The sequence below is a fragment of the Oncorhynchus kisutch genome, unplaced genomic scaffold, assembly GCF_002021735.2.
Source record: "Oncorhynchus kisutch isolate 150728-3 unplaced genomic scaffold, Okis_V2 Okis01b-Okis20b_hom, whole genome shotgun sequence".
NCBI lineage: Eukaryota > Metazoa > Chordata > Actinopteri > Salmoniformes > Salmonidae > Oncorhynchus > Oncorhynchus kisutch.
The window spans coordinates 1,366,510-1,390,144 of record NW_022261978.1 but is presented as its reverse complement, the minus strand read 5'-3'; the positions used below and the strand labels follow the sequence as shown (position 1 = coordinate 1,390,144).

Below are 23,635 nucleotides of genomic sequence, written 5' to 3'. Positions count from 1 at the left end.
ACAATGTGAGAAAATGAGGTGAGATAAGGGAGGTAAAGGCAAAAAAAAGGTCATGGTGGCAAAGTAAATACAATATAGCAAGTAAAACACTGGAATGGTAGATTTGCAGTGGAAGAATGTGCAAAGTAGAGAGAAATAATGGGGTACAAAGGAGCAAAATAAATAAATACAGTAGGGGGAGAGGTAGTTGTTTGGGCTAAATTATAGATGGGCTATGTACATGTGCAGTAATCTGTGAGCTGCTCTGACAGCTGGTGCTTAAAGCTAGTGAGGGAGATGAGTGTTTCCAGTTTCAGAGATTTTTGTAGTTCGTTCCAGTCATTGGCAGCAGAGAACTGGAAGGAGAGGCGGCCAAAGGAAGAATTGGTTTTGGGGGTGACCAGAGAGATGGTGGGTGCTGCTATGGTGACCAGTGAGCTGAGATAAGGGGGGACTTTATCTAGCAGGGTCTTGTAGATGACCTGGAGCCAGTGTTTGGCGACGAGTATGAAGCGAGGGCCAGCCAACGAGAGCATACAGGTCGCAATGGTGGGTAGTATATGGGGCTTTGGTGACAAAACAGATGGCACTGTGATAGACTGCATCCAATTTATTGAGTAGGGTATTGGAGGCTATTTTGAAAATGACATTGCCGAAGTCGAGGATCGGTAGGATGGTCAGTTTTACAAGGGTATGTTTGTCAGCACGAGTGAAGGATGCTTTGTTGCGAAATAGGAAGTCAATTCTAGATTTAACTTTGGATTGGAGATGTTTGATGTGAGCCTGGAAGGAGAGTTTACAGTCTAACCAGACACCTAGGTATTTGTAGTTGTCCACATATTCTAAGTCAGAACCGTCCAGAGTAGTGATGTTGGACGGGTGGGCAGATGCAGGCAGCGATCGGTTGAAGAGCATGCATTTAGTTTTACTTGTATTTAAGAGCAATTGGAGGCCATGGAAGGAGAGTTGTATGGCATTGAAGCTCTTCTGGAGGGTTGTTAACACAGTGTCCAAAGAAGGGCCAGAAGTATACAGAATGGTGTCGTCTGCGTAGAGGTGGATCAGAGACTCACCAGCAGCAAGAGCGACATCATTGATGTTTACAGAGAAGAGAGTCGGTCCAAGAATTGAACCCTGAGGCACCCCCATAGAGACTGCCATTTTAATAGACAAACAATTAGCTTTTCTTTCAAAAACAAGGAAATGTCTAAGTGACCCCAAACTTTTGAACGGTAGTGTATGTATAACCTGTAGATAGTGTGTGTACCTGTAGATAGTGTGTGTTCCTGTAGATAGTGTGTGTTCCTGTAGATAGTGTGTGTACCTGTAGATAGTGTGTGTACCTGTAGATAGTGTGTGTACCTGTAGATAGTGTGTGTACCTGTAGATAGTGTGTCCAGGCTGACTACCAGGGTCGTAGCTGACTCGAACATGTCCCTCATGGAGCTCCACAGCCATTGGCTTGTTGTCTCCATTATACAGCAGGATACCGTTATCCTCCGCTGTCGACACCTGGGGAACACACACAGGTCAGAATGTGTGTGTGTGTGCGCACACGTGTGTTTTCCTTTGTGTGTGTATGCACATCTATGTCTGTGTGAGCATGTGTGTGTGTTTTCCTCTCTCTGTGTGTGTGTGTATTAGGGTGACTACATGTCCTGGAATGTGCGGGACAGTCCCGCATTTTGGTCCTTTGTCCCTTTGTAGAGGTCACATTGCTCTTATGACAAGAGACTATTTGATGACTATATGATAAGGACAAGAGACTATATGATAAGGATAAGATACTATTTGAAAATAACAAGAGACTATATGATAATAACAAGAGACTATATATATATTTTTATTTTTTTAAATATTTTTTTTAACCTTTATTTAACCAGGTAAGTCAGTTAAGAACAAATTCTTATTTTCAATGACGGCCTGGGAACAGTGGGTTAACTGCCTGTTCAGGGGCAGAACGACAGATTTGTACCTTGTCAGCTCGGGGGTTTGAACTCGCAACCTTCTGGTTACTAGTCCAACGCTCTAACCACTAGGCTACCCTGCCGCCCCATATGATAAGGACAAGAGACTATATGATAAGGACAAGAGACTATACGATAAGGTGAGAGACTATATGATAAGGTGAGAGACTATATGATAAGGTGAGAGACTATATGATAAGGACAAGAGACTATATGATAAGGATGAGAGACTATATGATAAGGATGAGAGACTATATGATAAGGACAAGAGACTATATGATAAGGACGAGAGACTATATGATAATGACAAGAGAATATATGATAATGACGAGAGACTATATGATAAGGACAAGAGACTATATGATAAGGACAAGAGACTATATGATAAGGACGAGAGACAATATGATAAAGGACGAGAGACTATATGATAAGGACGAGAGACTATGTGATAAGCACGAGAGACTATATGATGACTATATGATACAGACACGAGACTATATGATGACTATATGATACAGACAAGAGACTATATGATAAGCACGAGAGACTATATGATAAGCACGAGAGACTATATGATGACTATATGATACAGACACGAGACTATATGATGACCATATGATACAGACAAGAGACTATATGATAAGCACGAGAGACTATATGATGACTATATGATAAGGATAAAATACTATATGATAAGGATAAGAGACTATACAATAAGGATAAGAGACTATATGATGCCCACATGATAAGGATAAGATACTATATGATGCCTATATAATAAGGATAAGAGACTATATGATAAGGACACGAGACTACATGATGACTATACGATAAGGATAAGAGACTACATGATGACTATATGATAAGGACAAGAGACTATATGATGACTATACGATAAGGATAAGAGACCACATGACGACTATATGATAAGGATAGGAGACTATATGATGACTATACGATAAGGATACGAGACTATATGATGACCATATGATAAGGATAAGAGACTATACGATAAGGATAAGAGACTATATGATGACTTTACGATAAGGATAAAAGACCATATGATAAGGATAAGAGACTATATGATGACCAAATGATAAGGATAAGAGACTATACGATAAGGATAAGAGACTATATGATGACTATATGATAAGGATAAGAGACTATATGATGACTATATGATAAGGATAAGAGACTATATGATGACTATATGATAAGAATAAGAGACTATATGATGACTGTATGATAAGGACAGGAGACTATAGGATGACTACACGATACGGATAAGAGACTATATGATGACTATATGATAAGGATAAGAGACTACACGATAAGGATAAGAGACTATACGATAAGGATAAGAGACCATATGATGACTATATGATATGGATAAGAGACTATATGATGACTATATGACGAGGATAAGAGACTATATGTTAAGGATAAGAGACTATATGATGACTATACGATAAGGATAAGAGACTATACGATAAGGATAAGAGACTATATGATGACTATACGATAAGGATAAAATACTATATGATACGGATAAGAGACTATACTATAAGGATAAGAGACTATATGATGACTATACGATAAGGATAAGAGACTATATGATAAGGATAAGATACTATATGACAAGGGTAAGATACTATACGATAAGGATAAGAGACTATATGATGACTATATGATAAGGATAAGAGACTATATGATAAGGATAAGAGACTATTTGATGACTATACGCTAAGGATAAGAGACTATGCGATGGCTATATGATAAGGATACGAGACTATGTGATGACTATATGATAAGGACAAGAGACTATATGATAAGGATAAGAGACTATATGATAAGGACAAGAGACTATATGATAAGGTGAGAGACTATATGATAAGGACAAGAGACTATATGATAAGGATGAGAGACTATATGATAAGGACGAGAGACTATATGATGACCAAATGATAAGGATAAGAGACTATACGATAAGGATAAGAGACTATATGATGACTATATGATAAGGATAAGAGACTATATGATGACTATATGATAAGGATAAGAGACTATATGATGACTATATGATAAGAATAAGAGACTATATGATGACTGTATGATAAGGACAGGAGACTATAGGATGACTACACGATACGGATAAGAGACTATATGATGACTATATGATAAGGATAAGAGACTACACGATAAGGATAAGAGACTACATGATGACTTTACGATAAGGATAAAAGACCATATGATAAGGATAAGAGACTATATGATGACCAAATGATAAGGATAAGAGACTATACGATAAGGATAAGAGACTATATGATGACTATATGATAAGGATAAGAGACTATATGATGACTATATGATAAGGATAAGAGACTATATGATGACTATATGATAAGAATAAGAGACTATATGATGACTGTATGATAAGGACAGGAGACTATAGGATGACTACACGATACGGATAAGAGACTATATGATGACTATATGATAAGGATAAGAGACTACACGATAAGGATAAGAGACTATACGATAAGGATAAGAGACCATATGATGACTATATGATATGGATAAGAGACTATATGATGACTATATGACGAGGATAAGAGACTATATGTTAAGGATAAGAGACTATATGATGACTATACGATAAGGATAAGAGACTATACGATAAGGATAAGAGACTATATGATGACTATACGATAAGGATAAAATACTATATGATACGGATAAGAGACTATACTATAAGGATAAGAGACTATATGATGACTATACGATAAGGATAAGAGACTATATGATAAGGATAAGATACTATATGACAAGGGTAAGATACTATATGATAAGGATAAGAGACTATATGATGACTATATGATAAGGATAAGAGACTATATGATAAGGATAAGAGACTATTTGATGACTATACGCTAAGGATAAGAGACTATGCGATGGCTATATGATAAGGATACGAGACTATGTGATGACTATATGATAAGGACAAGAGACTATATGATAAGGATAAGAGACTATATGATAAGGACAAGAGACTATATGATAAGGTGAGAGACTATATGATAAGGACAAGAGACTATATGATAAGGATGAGAGACTATATGATAAGGACGAGAGACTATATGATAACGACAAGAGACTATATGATAAGGACAAGAGACTATATGATAAGGACGAGAGACTATATGATAATGACAAGAGAATATATGATAATGACGAGAGACTATATGATAAGGACAAGAGACTATATGATAAGGACAAGAGACTATATGATAAGGACGAGAGACTATATGATAAGGACGAGAGACAATATGATAAGGACGAGAGACTATATGATAAGCACGAGAGACTATATGATAAGCACGAGAGACTATATGATGACTATATGATACAGACACAAGACTATATGACGACTATATGATAAGGATAAAAGACTATATAATAAGGATAAGAGACTATATAATAAGGATAAGAGACTATATGATGACTACATGATAAGGATAAGATACTATATGATGCCTATATAATAAGGATAAGAGACTATATGATAAGGATACGAGACTATACGATGACTATACGATAAGGATAAGAGACTATATGATAAGGATAAGAGACCACACGATGACTATACGATAAGGATAAGAGACTATATGATGACTATACGATAAGGATAAGAGACTATATGACGACTATATGATAAGGATAAGAGACTATATGATGACTATATGATAAGGATACGAGACTATATGATGACCATATGATAAGGACAAGAGACTATATGATAAGGATAAGAGACTATATGATGGCTATACGATAAGGATAAAAGACTATATGATACGGATAAGAGACTATACGATAAGGACAAGAGACGATATGATGACTATACGATAAGGATAAGAGACTATACGATAAGGACAAGAGACTATATGATGACTATATGATAAGGATAAGAGACTATACGATAAGGATAAGAGACTATGCGATGACTATACGATAAGGATAAGAGACTATATGATGACCATATGATAAGGATAAGAGACTATACGATAAGGATAATAGACTATATGATGACTATACGATAAGGATAAGAGGCTATACGATGACTATATGATAGGGATAAGAGACTATACGATAAGGATAAGAGACTATACGATAAGGATAAGAGACCATATGATGACTATATGATATGGATAAGAGACTATATGATGACTATATGATGAGGATACGAGACTATATGTTAAGGATAAGAGACTATATGATGACTATACGATAAGGATAAGAGACTATATGATAAGGATAAGAGACTATATGATGACTATACAATAAGGATAAAATACTATATGATACGGATAAGAGACTATACTATAAGGATAAGAGACTATATGATGACTATACGATAAGGATAAGAGACTATATGATAAGGATAAGATACTATATGATAAGGGTAAGATACTATATGATAAGGATAAGAGACTATACGGCGACTATATGATAAGGATAAGAGACTATATGATACGGATAAGAGACTATTTGATGACTATATGCCAAGGATAAGAGACTATGTGATGACTATATGATAAGGATACGAGACTATGTGATGACTATATGATAAGGACAAGAGACTATACGATAAGGATAAGAGACTATATGATAAGGATAAGAGACTATATGATAAGGACGAGAGACTATATGATAAGGTGAGAGACTATATGATAAGGACAAGAGACTATATGATAAGGATGAGAGACTATATGATAAGGACGAGAGACTATATGATAACGACAAGAGACTATATGATAAGGACAAGAGACTATATGATAAGGACGAGAGACTATATGATAATGACAAGAGAATATATGATAATGACGAGAGACTATATGATAAGGACAAGAGACTATATGATAAGGACAAGAGACTATATGATAAGGACGAGAGACTATATGATAAGGACGAGAGACAATATGATAAGGACGAGAGACTATATGATAAGCACGAGAGACTATATGATAAGCACGAGAGACTATATGATGACTATATGATACAGACACGAGACTATATGATGACTATATGATACAGACAAGAGACTATATGATAAGCACGAGAGACTATGTGATGACTATATGATAAGGATAAAAGACTATATGATAAGGATAAGAGACTATATAATAAGGATACGAGACTATATGATGACTACATGATAAGGATAAGATACTATATGATGCCTATATAATAAGGATAAGAGACTATATGATAAGGGTACGAGACTATATGATGACTATATGATAAGGATAAGAGACTACATGATGACTATATGATAAGGATAAGAGACTATATGATGACTATACGATAAGGATAAGAGACTATATGACGACTATATGATAAGGATAAGAGACTGTATGATGACTATATGATAAGGATACGAGGCTATATGATGACTATACGATAAGGACAAGAGACTATACGATAAGGATAATAGACTATATGATGACTATACGATAAGGATAAAAGACTATATGATACGGATAAGAGACGATATGATGACTATACGATAAGGATAAGAGACTATAAGATGAGGATAAGAGACTATATGATGACTATATGATAAGGATAAGAGACTATATGGTGTCTATATGATAAGGATAAGAGACTATATGATGACTATATGATAAGGATAAGAGGCTATATGATGACTATATGATAAGGATAATAGACTATATGATGACTGTATGATAAGGACAGGAGACTATATGATAAGGACAGGAGACTATATGATAAGGACAGGAGACTATATGATGACTACATGATACGGATAAGAGACTATATGATGACTATATGATAAGGATAAGAGACTATACGATAAGGATAAGAGACCATATGATAAGGATTAGAGACCATATGATGCCTATATGATATGGATAAGAGACTATATGATGACTATATGATGAGGATAAGAGACTATATGTTAAGGATAAGAGGCTATATGATAAGGATAAGAGACTATATGATGACAATACGATAAGGATAAAAGACTATATGATACGGATAAGAGACCATACGATAAGGATAAGATACTATATAATGACCATACGATAAGGATAAGAGACCATACGATAAGGATAAGAGACTATACGATGACTATACGATAAGGATAAGAGACTATATGATAAGGATAAGAGACTATTTGATGACTATATGCTAAGGATACGAGACTATATGATGACTATATGATAAGGGATACGAGACTATACGACAACGATAAGAGACTATACGATAAGGATAAGAGACTATATGATAAGGGCAAGAGACTATATGATAAGGATAAGAGACTACACGATAAGGATAGGAGACTATATGATAAGGATAAGAGACCATATGATAAGGACAAGAGCCTATACGATAAGGGTAAGCAACTATATGATGAGGATAAGAGACTATATGATAAGGATAAGAGACTATATGATAGGGATAGGAGACCCAATGATACGGATAAGAGACTATATGACAAGGACAAGAGACTATATGATAAGGATAAGAGACTATATGATACGGATAAGAGACTATACGATAAGTATAAGAGACCATATGACAAGGACAAGAGACCATACGATAAGGATAAGATACTATATGATAAGGATAAGAGACTATATGATAAGGATAAGAGACTATATGATAAGGATAAGATACTATATGATAAGGACGTGGTGCTGGTGATGTTAAACACTTCTCCAATCATTGTTGAGATCTTATATTCTGCGAAGTACAAGACGAGACCTGGGCAAATGTTATATCATCAACCAATCACATTTATCAAATCCTTTCAGGCTAAATTCCAGATAAACTTGGAGAGGACAGTTAACTACTTACAAAAGGTGTGTGTTTAATGAAGAGCTACAAAAGTATGAAAATAACCGTATTAGACTGACATTAAACTTGTGAGGCTCTCCATGCTCATTAGTTTCTCATTCAACATCTGTGCTGCTAATTCACTCAAACCTGTTGAAAAGCCTCCCTTCCTAACTCTTCCCCGAGGCCAAACAGAAATATTCCCTTGGCCAAATATTCACAGATTTTCATAAAAAAAGTGGCCTCTCTATTATCACCAACACTTGCACGAGGCAAAAGAGTAGGCTTACGTGAGCTTCAGTTAGCTCGCTCAGTGCAGCAGGAGGGAGATTTGTGTCTGTGGGGGGATGTAGCCTAATGTCTAGGCTACACTGTTCCGCAAAATCATTCGATTTTCTGCATTTGGGTATTTTAAATGTGGTCACCCTAGTGTGTGTGTGTGATTACCTGCAGTGTGATGTTGGCCTGAGGCCAGTTCTTCACGTCAGACAGCTGTAGGTAAGAATCTCTATTCACGAAGTTCACACTGACCAGCTTCTCACAACGCACACCCTCGAACCCCGGCAGACACTGGCACAGCGCAGTACCGCCTCTGTCCACACAGGGGGCGCTGTTCTGACAGCGAGTCCGCTCACAGAGAGATGGAGGAGGAGGGGGCACCTCACACAACTCACCACTAGGAGGCGGAAGAGGAGGGGAGAATTACTACGGACCACAACATATGACATAGTAAGGACTAAGATCAGGCTCTAACGCCTGAGCAAAGCATGCAGACATCTTGAGTCCTGAGGGGTGTTCCACAAGGGAAATAGTCTGCAAACATTAACTAACACATTCCATTTGTTCTGTGTTACAGTCTGAGAAGGTAGTGTGCTGTGAACGTGTGTGTTTCTATTTCATGTTGTAAGAACAGAAATCATTTGCACTTTAAAAAAAAGCCACAGTAATCCATAATTTTTTTTGCTAATGTAACATTTGGGAATGTTCATTCAAATTGTTCAACTGAAATTGTTAACAGGTTGGCCCTCAAACTGAACCCTTAATGAACCCACCTCTTATGTACGACAGTACTGAGACAAGGAGAGACCAACTTATTATGACACATCTAGGGCACTAATAGTTTCCACATTTACACCTGTGTGTGTGTGTGTCTTACCTGTACCCCTGAGGGCAGGTGCAGGTGTATCCATCCACCTGGTCCACACACACCGCTCCATTCTGACAGTCCTGATCCTCACACTCATCATAGTTCACACTGCAGTCACCCCCCACGAAGCCTGGGGAACACGCACATCTGGACACACACATGTAGAACATGAACATGTGTACCAGTGAGTGTGTGTTTGTGTGTGTGTGCGTCTGTGTGTAGTCACCTGGGGCCTGTAGTGGTGCTGCTGCAGGTAGAGTGTTGCTGACAGGGGTTTCTACCAGGAGAGCACACATCCTCCTCTTCCTCACACAACAGCCCTGAGAGAGAGAGAGAGATGGAGAGAGAGATGGAGAGCGAGAGAGAGTAAGGAGGAGAGAATGCCTAGAGAGAATGCCTAGAGATAATGTCTAGAGAGAATGTCTAGAGAGAATGCCTATAAAATGTCTAGAGAGAATGTCTAGAGAGAATGTATAGAGAGAATGTATAGAGAGAATGCCTAGAGAGAATGCCTAGAGAGAATGTCTATAAGTTGTCTAGAGAGATTGTCTAGAGAGAATGTCTAGAGAGATTGTCTAGAGAGAATGTCTAGAGAGATTGTCTAGAGAGAATGCCTAGAGAGATTGTCTAGAGAGAAAGTTTTTACAATGTTTAGAGAGAATGTATAGAGAGATTGTCTAGAGAGAATGTCTTTAGAATGTCTAGAGAGAATGCCTAGAGAGAATGCCTAGAGAGAATGCCTGGAGAGAATGTCTTTAGAATGTCTAGAGAGAATGCCTAGAGATAATGTCTTTAGAATGTCTAGAGAGAATGTCTAGAGAGAATGTCTAGAGAGATTGTCTAGAGAGAATGTCTAGAGAGATTGTCTAGAGAGAATGCCTAGAGAGATTGTCTAGAGAGAAAGTTTTTACAATGTTTAGAGAGAATGCCTAGAGAGAATGTATAGAGAGATTGTCTAGAGAGAATGTCTTTAGAATGTCTAGAGAGAATGCCTAGAGAGAATGCCTAGAGAGAATGCCTGGAGAGAATGTCTTTAGAATGTCTAGAGAGAATGCCTAGAGATAATGTCTTTAGAATGTCTAGAGAGAATGTCTTTAGAATGTTTAGAGAGAATGTCTAGAGAGAATGTCTTTAGAATGTTTAGAGAGAATGTCTAGAGAGAATGTCTAGAGAGAATGTCTTTAGAATGTTTAGAGAGAATGTCTAGAGAGAATGTCTATAGAATCTCTATGGAATGTCTATATATCATACCAATGTAGAAGGGAGGACAGAAGCAGGTGTAGTTGCCTACTCCGTCCACACAGGTTGCACCATTCTCACATCCGTGGTCCTCACAGTCATCTACATCCACCTCACAGAACGATCCATGGAAACCCACCAGGCATGAACAACTAGAGAGGGGAAAGACTGGTCAGTGTGTGTGTGTGTGTGTGTGTGTGTGTGTGTGTGTGTGTGTGTGTGTGTGTGTGTGTGTGTGTGTGTGTGTAAGGGCGCAACTTTGGTTTTAGAACATCATTTAAAAAATGATAATTATCCAGTCAGATGAACATTCCAAACAGCCTACATGACCACTCAGAGGCATCCGCTTGGTTCTAAAGCACACCGTTGTCTCTGTATTTAAACTAAATCACATTCCAATGATAAAACTGTAAATGAAATGTACAGAATGTTCTCACCGTCTGTAGCGAAAGTTGCGCCCCTGTGTGTGTGTGTGTATATGGGTGTGTTTATGTGTGTGTGTATAGAGTGGGCCCAGTGTGTGTTTGTATATGTGTGTGTGTAGTGTGGGCCCAGTGTGTGTGTGTGTGTGTATATGGGTGTGTTTATGTGTGTGTGTATAGAGTGGGCCCAGTGTGTGTTTGTATATGTGTGTGTGTGTAGTGTGGGCCCAGTGTGTGTGTGTGTATATGGGTGTGTTTATGTGTGTGTGTATATGGGTGTGTTTATGTGTGTGTGTATAGAGTGGGCCCAGTGTGTGTTTGTATATGTGTGTGTGTGTGTGTAGTGTGGGCCCAGTGTGTGTGTGTGTTACCTGAATCTCCTTGTCTGTTCGTCACTGATGCAGGTTCCTCCATTTGTGCATGGGTTACTGGCACACACATCCACTGGAGTCTCACAGTATTTACCCTGTAAAACACACACACACTTTCATTATATCTGTGGATTATATACATTACTATTTTCAATAGGGTATTCTCTACTATAATAATATATTTTAATACTATATTCAATAGGGTATTCTCTACTATAATAATATATTTTAATACTAATTTCAATAGAGTATTCTCTACTATAATAATATATTTTAATACTAATTTCAATAGGGTATGCTCTACTATAATAATATATTTTAATACTAATTTCAATAGGGTATTCTCTACTATAATAATATATTTTAATACTAATTTCAATAGAGTATTCTCTACTATAATAATATATTTTAATACTAATTTCAATAGGGTATTCTCTACTATAATAATATATTTTAATATTATTTTCAATAGGGTATGCTCTACTATAATAATACATGTTATTACTATATTCAATAGAGTATTCTCTACTATAATAATATATTTTATTACTATATTCAATAGGGTATTCTCTACTATAATAATATATTTTAGAGGATTTTAGAGTGACATAAAAACTACTCCATCCAGTCATATCCTGTTATATTGGATGCAGGTTTATCTCACTGTGTATAACTGGATTCGTTGAATAGATCAGTGTTCTGCTATGATTGGGGACAGTAGTGGGTTCTTACCGTGAAGCCAGGTGCACACACACATGTGTAGAGTTCTACAGGGTCAGACTGACACACACCGTGGTTCTGACAGGGCCCAGACACACACGGACTACACTTAGCCTGGACAGACATCTCCACTGGACCTGGGGACGGAGAGAAGAACAATTGGAATTTGACTGGGGTCCCTACTAGCTGGCTCCATCTTTCTGGGGTCCCTACTAGCTGGCTCCATCTTTCTGGGGTCCCTACTAGCTGATGCCATCTTTCTGGGGTCCCTACTAGCTGACGTCATCTTTCTGGGGTCCCTACTAGCTGACGTCATCTTTCTGGGGTCCCTACTAGCTGACGCCATCTTTCTCGGGTCCCTACTAGCTGGCTCCATCTTTCTGGGGTCCCTACTAGCTGGCTCCATCTTTCTGGGGTCCCTACTAGCTGGCTCCATCTTTCTGGGGTCCCTACTAGCTGGCTCCATCTTTCTGGGGTCCCTACTAGCTGGCTCCATCTTTCTGTGGTCCCTACTAGCTGGCTCCATCTTTCTGGGGTCCCTACTAGCTGGCGCCATCTTTCTGGGGTCCAATGAAAATAAGAAGAGATTACCTTTCACTCCTTTTTCTATTGACTCTCTCATTATTGGGTTTTCTTTCCATTCCTCCTCCTGTACCTTTGTATTTAATCTTCTATCCCTTCTTTTACACTCCTTTAATCCATCTCTCTCTCTCCCATCTCTTCCTCTTCACCGTACAAAAGCCAGCCCCCCCCTCCCTCCCTCCGCTCCCCTCCCTTCCCTCCCTCCGCTCCCCTCCCTTCCCTCCCTCCCCTCCCTTCCCTCCCTCCTCCTCCTCTCCCACTCTTACCCAGACATTCAAACTTGGTCTCAGGTGTGGTGAGCAGCAGTTTTCCCTCCATGCCCATTGGTCCGGCACAGCGGGCGATGCCAGGCTCCTTGTACCCACTCTTCACCCAGTCAGACAGCCAGCGCAGATGACAGTCACAGTACAGGGGGTTGGCACCGATTGCCCTGGGGGTTAGAGGTTAAAGATCCGGGTGGAAGGGTTAAGGTCAGTCGCTCAATTAATCAATTAGACTGACAGCCAATTCAGATGAAAGTCAGGTAGACAATACAGGCATGCTCTGAATGTGGTGTAATACTTTCAACTACCACAAGAGGGGGTCCTCTTGCCTCAAATACAGTTAAAGCTGCAATAGGTAACTTTTTGGCCATTCTAATTGAAAGCAAGTCTAAGAACCAGGAAATATAAAAGCTATTTCTGCATAGTGCACCTTTAAGTTCCATGACTTTAACATGGCAGACTGAATAGGAAGGGAATCAGAGCATTTCTGTTGAAAGTTGTCATAGGATAGCAACCTCTTCTGGAGGCAGTTCCTCCACATACAACACTATTTATTTTACCTTTATTTTACTAGGCAAGTCAGTTAAGAACAAATTCTTATTCTCAATGACGGCCTAGGAACAGTGGGTTAACTGCCTGTTCAAGGGCAGAACGACAGATTTTGTACCTTGTCAGCTCGGGGATTTGAACTTGCAACCTTTCGGTTACTAGTCCAATGCTCTAACCACTAGGCTACACTGCCGCCCCGCGGTAAGGATCTGTATAAAAAAAACTAAACGTTTCTAATGTTTCTATTCAGTGATGTTGAATGTCTGGGAACCTCTGTACCACCGCATGTTACAGTACATCAATGGAACCAGATGTGTTAGTATGTGAGGTAGAGTATTACATTAATAACCCAGGCTAACCTGCTGTATCCCCTGTTTCTCTCTTTACTCTCAACACAAGGTCAACAGACATGGACCTCTGTAGTGACACGATCCCTCCTTCCCTTTCTCTCCTCCATCAATCCTTCACTCCGACCCTTTTAGCTTGTCCCAGACAGGTCACGCGTCATCGAACACACACACACACACACACACACACACACACACACACACACACACACACACACACACACACACACACACACACACACACACACACACACACACACACACACACACACTCCCTCAGTCATGCGTGTCTTTATTGCCAATCCAATACCATCTGACTGGGAAAGCACTTGACTCTGACACAGATAGGAGCGGGTGCAGGCGGTCACTGCTAAGCGTGCTGAGTGGGATAATGTGCACACACACAGGACAAATACACACAGGAAACACACACTCACAGGTGAGACAGGGAGGCCACATCACTGAAGATCCCCTCCATTAGTTCAGAGATGTCGTTACCATGAAGAGATCTGGGACAGAGAAACACAAAACATGTTATTATTAAGGCTCTGTGTGTGTGTGTGTGTGTGTGTGTGAGAGAGCGGGGGGGTGGGGCGTTCGGCCCTTACAGTAGTCTGAGAGAGCGTAGTCCAGCCAGGGCCAGAGGAGGGATGCAGCGTAGAGAGTTGTAACTCAGGATGCTGGAACACAAGAACACAGTCAAGAGAAGAACACACAGAGACACTTATTACATGATGAACATTCTACCCTTCTAATATAACATTCTATGACAGGACACTAGTCTAGATACAGTGTGAGGATGATGAACATTCTACACTTCTAATATAACATTCTATGACAGGACACTAGTCTAGATACAGTGTGAGGATGATGAACATTCTACAGTTCTAATATAACATTCTATGACAGTATACTAGTCTAGATACAGTGTGAGGATGATGAACATTCTACACTTCTAATATAACATTCTATGACAGGACACTAGTCTAGATACAGTGTGAGGATGATGAACATTCTACACTTCTAATATAACATTCTATGACAGGACACTAGTCTAGATACAGTGTGAGGATGATGAACATTCTACACTTCTAATATAACATTCTATGACAGTACACTAGTCTAGATACAGTGTGAGGATGATGAACATTCTACACTTCTAATATAACATTCTATGACAGTACACTAGTCTAGATACAGTGTGAGGATGATGAACATTCTACCCTTCTAATATAGCATTCTATGACAGGACACTAGTCTAGATACAGTGTGAGGATGATGAACATTCTACAGTTCTAATATAACATTCTATGACAGTACACTAGTCTAGATACAGTGTGAGGATGATGAACATTCTACCCTTCTAATATAACATTCTATGACAGGACACTAGTCTAGATACAGTGTGAGGATGATGAACATTCTACAGTTCTAATATAACATTCTATGACAGGACACTAGTCTAGATACAGTGTCTAGATACACTAGTCTAGATACAGTGTGAGGATGATGAACATTCTACACTTCTAATATAACATTCTATGACAGGACACTAGTCTAGATACAGTGTCTAGATACACTAGTCTAGATACAGTGTGAGGATGATGAACATTCTACACTTCTAATATAACATTCTATGACAGTATACTAGTCTAGATACACTAGTCTAGATACAGTGTGAGGATGATGAACATTCTACAGTTCTAATATAACATTCTATGACAGGACACTAGTCTAGATACAGTGTCTAGATACACTAGTCTAGATACAGTGTGAGGATGATGAACATTCTACACTTCTAATATAACATTCTATGACAGTATACTAGTCTAGATACAGTGTCTAGATACACTAGTCTAGATACAGTGTGAGGATGATGAACATTCTACAGTTCTAATATAACATTCTATGACAGTACACTAGTCTAGATACAGTGTGAGGATGATGAACATGAGGATAAGTATTTTCAGGAGAATACATATATTTTTTTGTTCTTCAGATAATTGTCTTCTGATTAATTATTGTGTGTGTTTGTTTTCCCTGTGTGTGTGTGTGTGTGTGTGTGTGTGTGTGTGTGTGTGTGTGTGTGTGTGTGTGTGTGTGTGTGTGTGTGTGTGTGTGTGTGTGTGTGTGTGTGTGTGTGTGTGTGTGAGAGAGACTCACAGGGTGGTGAGCTGGCTCATATTGGAGAAGGAGGAGTCAGACAGGGAGCTGATTCTGTTGTTACTCAGATCTCTGGAACAGCAAGGGTTAAAAACAACCACTACTTAAACATAATGACTTTATGTTAAAAACAACCAACACTTTAGTTATCTACAGTTATCCAGTAAGCCATTCAGAACGTATTCAGACCCTTTAACTTTTTCCACATTTTGTTACGTTAAAGACATATTCTAAAATTGATTAAATATATATTTTTCCTCAGCAATCTACACACAATACCCTGTGATGACAAAATGAAATAGTTTTTAGAATTATTTTCAAATTATTTTATTTTATATATTTTTAAGTATTCAGACCGTTTGCTATGAGATTCCAAATTGAGCTCAGCTGCATCCTGTTTTTATTGATCATCCTTGAGATGTTTCTATAGCTTGATGGAGTCCCACCTGTGGGACATAATTTGGAAAGGCACACACCTGTCTATGTAAGGTCCCACAGTTGACAGTGCATGTCAGAGCAAAAACCAAGCCATGAGGTTGAAAGAATTGTGTGTAGAGCTCTGAGACAGGATTGTTTCACGGCACAGATCTGGGGGAGGGTACCAAAAAATGTCTGCAGCATTGAAGGTCCCCAAGAACACAGTGGGCTGCATCATTCTTAAATGGAAGACGTTTAGAAACACCAAGACTCTTCCTTAGAGCTGGCCGCCAGGCCAAACTGAGCAATCGGGGGAGAAGGGCCTTGGTCAGGGAGGTGACCAAGAACCCGATGGTCACTCTGACAGAGCTCCTCTGTGGAGATGGGAGAACCTTCCAGAAGGACAACCATCTCTGCAGCATTCTACCAAACAGGCCATTATGGTTGAGTGGCCAGACAGAAGCCACTCCTCACATGAAAGTCAGCATGGAGTTTTCCAAAAGGCACCTAAAGACTCTCAGACAATGAGAAACAAGATTCTCTGGTCTGATGAAACCACGATTGAACTATTTGGCCTGAATGCCAAGCATCACGTCTGGAGGAAACCTGGCACCATCCCTACGGTGAAGCATGGTGGTGGCAGCATCATGCTGTGGGGATGTTTTTCAGCGGCAGGGACTGGGAGACTCTGGAGAGACCTGAAAATTACTGTGCAGCAACGCTCCCCATCCAACCTCACAGCGCTTAAGAGGATCTGTAGAGAGGAATGGGAGAAACTCCCCAAATACATACCCCAAAAGACTGGAGGCTGTAATCGCTGCCAAAGGTGCTTCAACAAAGTACTGAGTAAAGGGTCTGAATACTTATGGAAATTTGATATTTCCTTTTTTGCCTTGTCATTTTGGGGTATTGTGTCTAGATTGATGAGGGGGGAAAACGATTTAATTAATTTTAAAATAAGGCTGTAACATAACAAAATGTGGAAAAAGTCAAGGGGTCCGAATGCACTATAGTCTGTGTCCCAATTAAATGGCACCCTATTCCCTTTATAGGGCACTACTTTTGACCAGAGCCTGGGCAATTGTCAAAAGTAGTGCACTACATAGGGAATGGGGTGCCATCTGAGACGTATCCATCCTGTTAATGCAGTTTATTACCCATCATCAGACACTCAGCAGCAACCCTCCTCCGATACACTTCATATCCCATCTCAACAGAATAAAGGCTTTTTGTGCCAAATGGAGGTGTTAAGTGAATAACCATTAACCCGCTCTAGTCTATCAGAGGTAGCTATGAGCTGGTGGATTGTGGGTTGGATAATGCTGTTGTTGACTGGAGTGGAGTCAAGTGCAGAGCAGGCTCCATATCGCCACCTGGTGGTCATGGTTACACATTGGACTGTAGAGAAACCACTAGAACTGTTCTGGTCCTAGAGAACTACATTGTGCACATGTTTTTGTTCCAGCACAGCTCTAAAACAACCGATTAAGCTAATGAAGGTCTGTTGTGCTGGGTTGTAACAGAAACCTGTAAACCTGGACAACTACAAATACCTGGGTGTCTGGTTAGACTGTAAACCTGGACAACTACAAATATCTGGGTGTCTGGTTAGACTGTAAACCTGGACAACTACAAATACCTGGGTGTCTGGTTAGAATGTAAACCTGGACAACTACAAATACCTGGGTGTCTGGTTAGAATGTAAACCTGGAAAACTACAAATACCTGGGTGTCTGGTTAGACTGTAAACCTGGACAACTACAAATACCTGGGTGTCTGGTTAGAATGTAAACCTGGAAAACTACAAATATCTGGGTGTCTGGTTAGACTGTAAACCTGGAAAACTACAAATACCTGGGTGTCTGGTTAGACTGTAAACCTCGACAACTACAAATACCTGGGTGTCTGGTTAGACTGTAAACCGGGACAACTACAAATACCTGGGTGTCTGGTTAGACTGTAAACCTGGAAAACTACAAATACCTGGGTGTCTGGTTAGACTGTAAACCTGGAAAACTACAAATACCTGGGTGTCTGGTTAGACTGTAAACCTGGACAACTACAAATACCTGGGTGTCTGGTTAGACTGTAAACTCTCCTTCCAGACTCACATTAAGCATCTCCAATCCAAAATTAAATCTAGAATCGGCTTCCTATTTCGCAACATCCTTCACTCATGCTGCCAAACTTATCCTCGTAAAACTGACCATCCTACCGATCCTCAACTTTGACGATGTCATTTACAAAATAGCCTCCAACACTCTACTCAACAAACTGGATGCAGTCTATCACAGTGCCATCCGTTTTGTCACCAAAGCCCCATATACTACCCAGCACTGCGACCTGTATGTTCTCGTTGGCTGGCCCTCGCTTCATACTCGTCGCCAAACCCACTGTGACCTGGCCAATAGCCCATCCAACTACCTCATCCCCACACTGTATTTATTTATTCATCTTGCTCCTTTGCACCTCAATATCTCTACATGCACATTCATCTCTGCACATCTATCACTCCAGTGTTTAATTGCTATATGGATACTATTTTGCCACCTTGGCCTATTTATTGCCTTACCTCCCTTATCCTACCTCATTTGCACATACTGTATATAGACTTTTTCTACTGTATTATTACCAGTATGTTTGTTTATTCCATGTGTAACTCTGTGTTGTTGTTTGTGTCGCACTGCTTTGCTTTATCTTGGCCAGGTCACAGTTGTAAATGAGAACGTGTTCTCAACTAGCTACCTGGTTAAATAAAGGTGTTCTCAACTAGTCTACCTGGTTAAATAAAGGTGTTCTCAACTAGCCTACCTGGTTAAATAAAGGTGTTCTCAACTAGCCTACCTGGTTAAATAAAGGTGTTCTCAACTAGCCTACCTGGTTAAATAAAGGTGTTCTCAACTAGCCTACCTGGTTAAATAAAGGTGTTCTCAACTAGCTACCTGGTTAAATAAAGGTGTTCTCAACTAGTCTACCTGGTTAAATAAAGGTGTTCTCAACTAGCTACCTGGTTAAATAAAGGTGTAATATAATGAATACAACACTCTGTAGGGACCAGGACCAGGACTAGGACTAGGACCAGGACTAGGACCAGGACTAGGACCAGGACCAGGACCAGGACCAGGACCATGGTTGGTGACCTCTAGGGCACAGTACACCGTTGTACAGTACAGTATCAGTGAGAGGATCAGTAACACAGTCATGGGGACCTAAGCCCAGGAACACCACTGACCATGCAGTAACAGACACAGTAACAGACAGTAATGGTTAACTCACACCAGACGCTCACAACAGACACACTAGCAGACACACTAACAGACAGTAATGGTTAAATCACAACAGACACACTAACAGACAGTAATGGTTAAATCACAACAGACATACTAGCAGACACACTAACAGACAGTAATGGTTAAATCACAACAGACACACTAACAGACAGTAATGGTTAAATCACAACAGACACACTAACAGACAGTAATGGTTAAATCACAACAGACACACTAATGGTTAAATCACAACAGACACACTAACAGACAGTAATGGTTAAATCACAACAGACACACTAACAGACAGTAATGGTTAAATCACAACAGACACACTAACAGACAGTAATGGTTAAATCACAACAGACACACTAACAGACAGTAAAGGTTAAATCACAACAGACACACTAACAGACAGTAATGGTTAAATCACAACAGACACACTAACAGACAGTAATGGTTAAATCACAACAGACACACTAACAGACAGTAATGGTTAAATCACAACAGACACACTAACAGACAGTAATGGTTAACTCACACCAGCTGCAGGTGTTTGAAGGTGGACAGTTCCCTGGGCACCATGCTGAACTGGTTCCCATCCAGATACCTGAGAGGAAGAGGAGGAGGAGGAGACTGTGGTTAAACAAAGTAACTAAGTTATACCGGCTATTAGTCAGTAAGCCTTGTCCTAGTCAGAACAGACTATAGGGTTATACCTACAGTGCCTTGCGAAAGTATTCGGCCCCCTTGAACTTTGCGACCTTTTGCCACATTTCAGGCTTCAAACATAAAGATATAAAATTTTATTTTTTTGTGAAGAATCAACAACAAGTGGGACACAATCATGAAGTGGAACGACATTTATTGGATATTTCAAACTTTTTTTAAAAACAAAAACTGAAAAATTGGGCGTGCAAAATTCTTCAGCCCCTTTACTTTCAGTGTAGCAAACTCTCTCCAGAAGTTCAGTGAGGATCTCTGAATGATCCAATGTTGACCTAAATGACTAATGATGATAAATACAATCCACCTGTGTGTAATCAAGTCTCCGTATAAATGCACCGGCACTGTGATAGTCTCAGAGGTCCGTTAAAAGCGCAGAGAGCATCATGAAGAACAAGGAACACACCAGGCAGGTCCGAGATACTGAGGTGAAGAAGTTTAAAGCCTGATTTGGATACAAAAAGATTTCCCAAGCTTTAAACATCCCAAGGAGCACTGTGCAAGAGATAATATTGAAATGGAAGGAGTATCAGACCACTGCAAATCTACCAAGACCTGGCCGTCCCTCTAAACTTTCAGCTCATACAAGGAGAAGACTGATCAGAGATGCAGCCAAGAGGCCCATGATCACTCTGGATGAACTGCAGAGATCTACAGCTGAGGTGGGAGACTCTGTCCATAGGACAACAATCAGTCGTATATTGCACAAAATCTGGCCTTTATGGAAGAGTGGCAAGAAGAAAGCCATTTCTTAAAGATATCCATAAAAAGTGTCGTTTAAAGTTTGCCACAAGCCACCTGGGAGACACACCAAACATGTGGAAGAAGGTGCTCTGGTCAGATGAAACCAAAATTGAACTTTCTGGCAACAATGCAAAACGTTATGTTTGGCGTAAATCACCCTGAACACACCATCCACACTGTCAAACATGGTGGTGGCAGCATCATGGTTTGGGCCTACTTTTCTTCAGCAGGGACAGGGAAGATGGTTAAAATTGATGGGAAGATGGATGGAGCCAAATACAGGACCATTCTGGAAGAAAACCTGATGGAGTCTGCAAAAGACCTGAGACTGGGACGGAGATTTGTCTTCCAACAAGACAATGATCCAAAACATAAAGCAAAATCTACAATGGAATGGTTCAAAAATAAACATATCCAGGTCTTAGAATGGCCAAGTCAAAGTCCAGACCTGAATCCAATCGAGAATCTGTGGAAAGAACTGAAAACTGCTGTTCACAAATGCTCTCCATCCAACCTCACTGAGCTCGAGCTGTTTTGCAAGGAGGAATGGGAAAAAAATTCAGTCTCTCGATGTGCAAAACTGATAGAGACATACCCCAAGCGACTTACAGCTGTAATCGCAGCAAAAGGTGGCGCTACAAAGTATTAACTTAAGGGGGCTGAATAATTTTGCAAGCCCAATTTTTCAGTTTTTGAATTGTTAAAAAAGTTTGAAATATCCAATAAATGTCGTTCCACTTCATGATTGTGTCCCACTTGTTGTTGATTCTTCACAAAAAAATACAGTTTTATATCTTTATGTTTGAAGCCTGAAATGTGGCAAAAGGTCGCAAAGTTCAAGGGGGCCGAATACTTTCGCAAGGCACTGTACCTATTAGTCAGTAAGCCTTGTCCTAGCCAGAACAGACTGTAGGGTTATACCTACCTATTAGTCAGTAAGCCTTGTCCTAGCCAGAACAGACTATAGGGTTATACCAGCTATTAGTCAGTAAGCCTTGTCCTAGTCAGAACAGACTACAGGGTTATACCAGCTATTAGTCAGTAAGCCTTGTCCTCGTCAGAACAGACTGCAGGGTTATACCAGCTATTAGTCAGTAAGCCTTGTCCTAGCCAGAACAGACTATAGGGTTATACCAGCTATTAGTCAGTAAGCCTTGTCCTAGCCAGAACAGACTATAGGGTTATACCAGCTATTAGTCAGTAAGCCTTGTCCTAGTCAGAACAGACTATAGGGTTATACCAGCTATTAGTCAGTAAGCCTTGTCCTAGCCAGAACAGACTATAGGGTTATACCAGCTATTAGTCAGTAAGCCTTGTCCTAGCCAGAACAGACTATAGGGTTATACCAGCTATTAGTCAGTAAGCCTTGTCCTAGTCAGAACAGACTGCAGGGTTATACCAGCTATTAGTCAGTAAGCCTTGTCCTAGCCAGAACAGACTATAGGGTTATACCAGCTATTAGTCAGTAAGCCTTGTCCTAGTCAGAACAGACTAGAGGGTTATACCTACCTATTAGTCAGTAAGCCTTGTCCTAGCCAGAACAGACTATAGGGTTATACCAGCTATTAGTCAGTAAGCCTTGTCCTAGCCAGAACAGACTATGGGGTTATACCTACCTATTAGTCAGTAAGCCTTGTCCTAGCCAGAACAGACTATAGGGTTACACCTACCTATTAGTCAGTAAGCCTTGTCCTAGCCAGAACAGACTATAGGGTTATACCTACCTATTAGTCAGTAAGCCTTGTCCTAGCCAGAACAGACTATAGGGTTATACCTACCTATTAGTCAGTAAGCCTTGTCCTAGCCAGAACAGACTATAGGGTTATACCTACCTATTAGTCAGTAAGCCTTGTCCTAGCCAGAACAGACTACAGG

General features: G+C 39.8%; 1 protein-coding gene across 1 annotated transcript in view; it reads right to left on the bottom strand.

The window, feature by feature from the left end:
* Positions 1 to 23,635, bottom strand: part of LOC109886283 (slit homolog 1 protein) — a 120,018-nt gene that overhangs the window by 8,186 nt on the left and 88,197 nt on the right. Inside the window, exons 22-33 of the mRNA XM_031811551.1 lie at positions 20,832 to 20,900; positions 16,608 to 16,679; positions 15,053 to 15,124; positions 14,882 to 14,953; positions 13,552 to 13,715; positions 12,716 to 12,840; positions 11,984 to 12,078; positions 11,203 to 11,342; positions 10,178 to 10,271; positions 9,961 to 10,098; positions 9,252 to 9,480; positions 1,361 to 1,491 (exon numbers count right to left, since the gene is read on the bottom strand). Of these exons, the coding sequence (XP_031667411.1) occupies positions 1,361 to 1,491; positions 9,252 to 9,480; positions 9,961 to 10,098; positions 10,178 to 10,271; positions 11,203 to 11,342; positions 11,984 to 12,078; positions 12,716 to 12,840; positions 13,552 to 13,715; positions 14,882 to 14,953; positions 15,053 to 15,124; positions 16,608 to 16,679; positions 20,832 to 20,900 (1,401 nt within the window). The remainder of the gene's footprint in view (positions 1 to 1,360; positions 1,492 to 9,251; positions 9,481 to 9,960; positions 10,099 to 10,177; positions 10,272 to 11,202; positions 11,343 to 11,983; positions 12,079 to 12,715; positions 12,841 to 13,551; positions 13,716 to 14,881; positions 14,954 to 15,052; positions 15,125 to 16,607; positions 16,680 to 20,831; positions 20,901 to 23,635) is intronic.